The sequence below is a fragment of the Lontra canadensis genome, unplaced genomic scaffold (assembly GCF_010015895.1).
Source record: "Lontra canadensis isolate GAN:19392208 unplaced genomic scaffold, GSC_riverotter_1.0 scaffold5, whole genome shotgun sequence".
Classification (NCBI taxonomy): domain Eukaryota; kingdom Metazoa; phylum Chordata; class Mammalia; order Carnivora; family Mustelidae; genus Lontra; species Lontra canadensis.
In genome coordinates, this window is record NW_022630999.1 from 6,957,317 (window position 1) to 6,964,313 (window position 6,997).

At 37.2% G+C, this 6,997-nt stretch overlaps 1 protein-coding gene across 1 annotated transcript in view; it reads right to left on the minus strand.

Moving 5' to 3' along the window:
* Positions 1 to 690: 690 nt before the first annotated feature.
* Positions 691 to 6,997, minus strand: part of C6 (complement C6) — a 59,083-nt gene continuing 52,776 nt past the window's right edge. Inside the window, exons 18-19 of the mRNA XM_032851397.1 lie at positions 5,940 to 6,181; positions 691 to 1,237 (exon numbers count right to left, since the gene is read on the minus strand). Coding sequence (XP_032707288.1) covers positions 1,056 to 1,237; positions 5,940 to 6,181 — 424 coding nt within the window. The 3' untranslated portion in view covers positions 691 to 1,055. The remainder of the gene's footprint in view (positions 1,238 to 5,939; positions 6,182 to 6,997) is intronic.

The window sequence follows — 6,997 nt, forward strand, 5'->3', positions numbered from 1 at the left end:
CCAGACCTGCTGAAACAGAAACTGGGGGTTGGGGGGACTGTTGCAGGCACGTGTATCAATTAGCAGGCACTCCAGGTGACTGACGCACATCAGTATTGAGAACTGTTGTTCTAAAGATGCTCCTCTTTCCCAATAAAATGACACCCTGGCCTCTCTAAGAAATGGGTGTCTTCTTGGTATGGCCCAATGCAGAAGACATAATTTAATTTAAAAATTATTCCTTCACAATTCTCTAATGATTTTATTTTCCACCCATCACATGCTTCAGCTCAAAAGCTTCAGGATGCACTTTAGCTGAGGCAAGGAGACTTCTTTTTCCTAAGAGTATGGAACTCCAGAAGTTTACTAACTGCCTTACATGAGGCGATTTCCACTTCTTTCCAATCATCCTTACTGTGATGCTTATTACTGTGGTGTGTTTCCTGGCACAGATGGTGGAACTCTTTCTTCTCTCCTTGCCTTATTTTCTCCATGACAATTGTCATCATCAAAAATACTATATATTTATATGCTTATTTTATTTTTTGTATGTCTTCCTCCACATGACTGTGAGCTTCATGAAGGCAAGGGATTTTGTCTTTTTATTCACTGTTAATTCCCCGGCATCTTAAACAGTACTTGGCACATTGTAGACATTCAGAATTATCTGCTGAATGAGTGCATGAAGGAAGGTTGGGTTTCAAGAATGTGTTTTACAAGTTGTAGGTTTCTGTTTATTTATTAATTGAAGACAATTATGGCTTTTGTTCTCAATTCTATTTCTGAGAATGTTTAATACTATAGGCTTCATAAGGTCCTCAGAAGTCCCATCATTTTAGTGCAACAAGAACAGAAGAATTTACTGGATTAATGTGAAAGCTATTATCTGGGTGTATACTACAGAACATCATGGATTGAAACTGGATGGGAAAGGCTAAGGCAAGGTGAATAATTGTATGAAAATAACACAAAAGAATTTATGTCTAACCTCTGGGCGTACCAGTCTTCTGTTTGTAGGAGGATGCCCTTTTGTAGGAATTATTTTTAGAGAGTAAATCTGTTTATCAGTAATTGCTTTAGGCTGAACATCTCCCAGGATACAGTATTTCCATTTTTCTGTTGGCACATCGTACAGCTCCTACTTCACAGATGTTCACTGTTTTCTCATTTGTTGATGATCCTATTCTGACACAGTAGAGGTGGCTTCCACCCTTGAAGCATTGAGCAGGCAACAGGCAGACACATTTGGAAATGGAAGCTGAAATGAGAGGGAGACAGTGTGACTCACCACAGACTTTGGGGTTTGATTTTACCTTGTTTGTTCCCAGAGCAGCAGACACTTTGGTGACAATGTATTAGAAAGCTGGAAAAAAGGCAATGACCCAAAAGACCCAACTGTGCTTGAATGGAGCCATCTGGTTGGAAGAGACCAGAATGCACTAGTAAGCCAGAAAGATTCAGGAGTTGGGCTGTTTCTGGCACCTCCTTCTCACTCACTGCCCACATCCAATTGGTCGCTACATCCTGTCAATCCATTTCGACGATGTCTTCTGTCTCTCCTTGCTGTTATTTCTCATTGGCATCACCCAAAAACGTTTAGTTAACTTCTGTTGAGAAGGTGCTATGAACCACATAATAAGCCGAGAGATTTACGTTCTTTATTTTATTTAATCCTCACAAAAAACATATGGACTCTATGTTATCATGCTAATTCTACACACAAGCTTGCCACAATTAGTAAGTGGTAGAGGCAGGTTTTAGATCATAAATGACCCGTAGGCCTTAATTCTTTAACATAACTCTACATCACAGTTACTGATTTCTTTCTAGAATATTTCTGGGTGGATGATTCTTTCATGAGGTCTGGTTTCAAAACTACCCAGTCACTTCATAATTCATATAAATCTTGCGTTCATGAAATCATTTAAAAATAATTACTTGAGATAAACTTACCAAAGCCAAGAATATTACAAAAATTTTGAGTAAAGGGATGTAGGCTCATTTACATACATGCATATTTTAATCAAAGGTCAAGGTCCTCTACAGTTTGACATCAAAATCCCTTTGCATATTACCTTCTCTGTTTCCTCCATTCCAGGTAGAGTAAGTCCCTCTGTGCTTCCCAACCAAGACCTCAGTGGTGGTCTAGTTTTTGTACTCCTGCCCATGCTATCCCCTTCTTTTGCTACACTGATGTGCTCCCTCTTACTTTCCTCCACATATCCAGTTTCTACAGGTCTCACTTCCTCCATGAAGCATTTCATAGTCACTTGTCCCATACCAACTAAACGGCAATTAAATTTTTAACTAAACTTTAATAGTGTAAATCTGTAAGTACTATATCTGACATTTGTTAGTACTATATCTGACACTGACATGTCTTTCTCTCAACACAGTTATAAGTGGTTTATTTGAGAGATCATCCATCTCTATGTCCCATTTACCTCTTACTGAGGTGCTCAATTAATTCAGTTTCATCAGTTGATTTCAGTTCTGAATTTGGGGTACAGGTGTAAGTATTCAAAAAGAAGTGTATTGATAGATCTGGGAAAACTCATGTTGCCAAAATATCTGAGTCAGACTGAGAATCAGCAATGATGTCATTAAGAAGTAGCTTCTTTTACGTGGATATCGGTTCTTTCCCAATGTAAGAAAATGGGGGAAAAGAAGTAGGGAGACACTCATTGACTTCCTGTAGACTTCCTATCTTTGGTAGAAAACATTTCGTGAAAGAGCATGCATTCTCTTGTAAGCCCTCTGTCACCAGCTAGAGAAGATTCTAGTTGGGAAAGGTCTTGCTCATTGTTGTAAACAATAGGGTTTAGTGAAGGACACCTCTGGAGAGGATGTCAATTCCCCAGGCTTTTGGAAAGGCCATGGTCACCATTCCTTTAGCATGGTTATGGCTTAAATGCTCTTAGCAAGATTATCTTTAGACTACCAGCACCAAAAGGCCCTTCCCACCACCTCTACTAATACATCCTCCAACACTCAATTCTCATGGTGCCACCTTATGAAACACTTCCAGGCCAAAAGATTTTTATCTTTCTCACAGTTCTTATTACATACTGGCTTGCATAAGGTTATTCATGTAATTATCATGAAAAGTTACTCCTTTAGCTACTGTGAACAGTTTGAAGGTACAAAACTCCTTTATCTTCAGTGTCTTCATCAGACCTTTTACAGTGATGTCCACATCTTGACTACTAAATGGATGTGTGCTGAATAAATTTCCCCCTTCAATTAGGCAAGGGTGGATATTTTTGAAATTTAGTCAAAACATTCCACGTCCATAAAAATAGGTTCCTTAACAAGCCATTCATGTTCTAACTTTTGAAAAGTGAACTTTATGTAATTTTTAAGTTCCATTTTAAAACTTTATTTCATTTTAGATAGAGAAGGAAAAGAGTAGCAAAGTATGCGATGTATTCAAGAACACAGTTCAACCAAGAAGACCTTCAGTTCAACTCAAAATTAATAATATCTCAACTTGCCATGAGTGGATTGCTAAAAATACATTTTTAGCTTTATCTTTCTTCATAAATGCTGTGATTTTTACAGTGATGCTCTTCTATAGTGTTCATGAACAGAATTCTCTGTGACATTGACTTTTCCTCACCAATTGAAGAAGACTGACCCAGGCAGACCATATCTTTAGGGGGAAAAATGCTTTCAGTACTCTGATTGTGTATAAAATTAAAGAATCTTTTAAATTACTTAAATCTCTCATTACAAAATATCCATGTATTAGTTTGACTATCCCAGGACATTCTGTTAACTTGAGCAATATTGATTAAATATTCAAACTTTTCTGTGTCTTTTTTAGACAAACTCAGACTTCTGGAGACTGTAGGATTTAGATATATGTACAGTGAAGAGCTAATAGTAAAAGCAGATTTTGATGAAATTGTAAGCCAGATATTATTTGTTACTCTGATAGATCTGAAAAGAATAATTTGTGGAAAATAGGAAAAAAAATTAGTTGCTATACAGGGTTCCAGGAAAATCTTTTCTTCATGATAAGTATGGAAGGAGGGAAGCTGACACTAAACACATTCTCAAATACCAGTTCCATCTAAATGGCAAATACCAGACAGGGACCATTTTATCCTGTTTCCTTTTATCTTCAGTGTGCATTCCTGACAATATGTTCCTATGCTACCATTTTCAAAGAAAAAGTTTATATTTTAAATATAAAATGATATTCCATAATACTTTCAGCTCTTTTCTACCACAAATTATCATTTATGAGAGACATGTCAGTTGGGTAATGGTGTTAGTCTGGCAACGAAAAATGAGTAGTAGTGTTTAGCTACAAGATGATTTGATACTGATCAGAATTGGGCAACTTACAGAAAGTAGAAACGTAATGCCACTTCCTGAGTATCACATTGACAGAGAAATAAAGGAGTAATAACTCCAAGCATTGGTGAAAGTATGGAAGGCAGTCTTAATTATACATTGTAGGTAGGAATATAATATGGTAAAAACATTTCTGGAAAGCAAGTTGATACATAGTACCAACAAAGACTTTATATTTGGAAGTCATGTTTATCTAGGAATTTCATTTTCTAAGGTATATCCTAAGGAAATAATCTTAAAGATTTATCTGTGATAGATTTGTCTATTATGGCACCATTTATAACAGCAAAATATTGGGAAAAATCTAGACACTTAAGATTAGTTAAATAAATTATAGAATGTCCATATAGGTTTTGGCAGACATTGAAAATTATGTGGCAAAATAATATATAATGATGTGAAAATAGTTTCATGATATATTAAGTGAAAAACAGCAATATATAAAATAAGATGTAAAGGATGATACTTTTTAAAAAAATGCAATGTAATCAGGGCCATCCCTGAGATTTATAAGGCCCTGGGGAATTTTTTATTTTTATTTTATTTTTTGTGAAATGCCTCTCTGTATAAATAATAACAATCACTCTAAATTAGAGTGTCAGCACCATACTAGCAGTCCAATCTCAAGCAATCTTGACAAATACCCTGCTGGTTGGTGGCTCACCAGGCTGCTTTCTGGAAATGAGGTTCTAGCTCTGAGCCACAGATGGCTCTACAGGCATGAGTCCCAAAGCTCCTTGGAGCAGCTGGTTGACCCCATGCATGGTGAGAGAGAAGCAGAATGTCAGAGAATGTTCCACAAGGGAAAAACAGTGCCTGAGCCCATGAGCCAACCTCATCTGGGCCCAGAGTGTCCTACCTGATTAACACTGCCTGTCTTGGCTAGTCCCAAGCACTGCAGGAGGACTTAAAAAAATTTGAAGAAGATGCTTCTGGCAATTAGTATCCACGATGAATTTGGTCTAGGCTCAGGGTCCTCTGGCTATGTTGTCCCAGCCAGTCCCAGATGCCAGAGAAAAAGTTAGACAATTCTGATGAAAGCTTTCCAAAGCTGGGGGTGGGGAATGGTGCCTGAAGCATGAGACTGGGACAGGTGATTCTCTACTGGAGTCTAAGGGTAGTATACTGATTGTATATGCAATGAACAATAATTAGGAAGATTCACCCTAAAACTATGAAAGTGGTTATTTCTAACAATGAGTGGGTTATTTTTTTTCCTTTCTATTTAAATGACTTTATAAAATTTTTTACAATGTAAAGGAGTTATTTTTGATTAAGGAAAAGTTTTTGTTTTGTTTTTAAAAAGAGTATAAATGCAAATAAGATGAACTAGTTGCCAGGCGCCTGGGTGGCTCAGTGGGTTAAAGCCTCTGCCTTCAGCTCAGGTCATGATCCCAGGGTCCTGGGATGGAGCCCCGAATCAGACTCTGTTAGGCGGGGAGCCTGCTTCCCCTTCTCTCTCTGCCTGCCTCTCTGCCTACTTGTGATCTCTCTCTGTCAAATAAATAAATAAAAAATCTTAAAAAATAAAAGATGAACTAGTTGCGATGAAGATTATGTGTGAGCCTTTCTTGTATGTGGTCACTACTGGAGCTCACCTGAACATTTTTCCCAGTCGTAGCAGGTGTCATAGCCACAGGATTCTTTCTTCGTGCTATTGGTTGAAAGTCTTCTCCTTTCAAGACCCCATTCTAGCTTTGGACCATCTTGGCAGGAACCAATATGCAGAAAATGGAGTTGCTGATTATTTAAACATTTCTCGGCCAAAAACTTACAAGCAGATGAAGTAAAGTAATGGCTGGTGTCTGTATCAAACACGCAGAGATCTTCTGAATAATGGCTGCCCAAGAGAGGAAAGCAAACATTCACATATGAAGATTAGAAAAAAAGAGATGGTAGGCAGTCGATATAATATGTAGACTCACCACCCAGTTTTCTTCCCCAATGCTCCCCCTGTCCCCAGACTCTCTTCGTTTGGTTCTTCATCTCATCTTGTGCGCCCTGTGATTTATCCTTCTAACGTTTCATCTTTATCTTGGTGTTCCTCCCAATTGTCTTCAAATCAAAGTCTGAATTCTTCAATTCTGGTCATCAAGATCTTCAAATTGAGGATCTTGACTCAGTTGGAGTCAATTTGACTCCAATTAACTTTCTACAACTTGACTAAAATTAACTTTCCTTTCTAGAATTGTTTTCTTTTCCTTCCTGATCGCTATCACATGACAATTATATTGATCATTTTTGAAAATGATAAGATTACTTCTCCTTTGTTGGCATCCCATGCTCTGTTCCATCAGCATTGCATTGCATTGTCTTTCTTCTGTGCCTCTCTGTGTCCAGTTCAATTCCTGGCTGCACTTCTGCCTTCTGCACTTGGAAGCTATCCCTGACCAATCTGACCCTTATAGTCTGGACTGCCTCAGAACTCTATAACACTCAGTATTTGGAACACCAGATATATATATATATATATATATATATATATATATATATATATCAGATATATCAGAGATCTATCTATCTATATATATATATCACAGTACAAACACACTTGCAAATATATATATATACACACACATATATATTGCAAATATATATATATTTCTATATTTCTATTTAAATGACTTTATAAAATTTTTTACAATGTAAAGGAGTT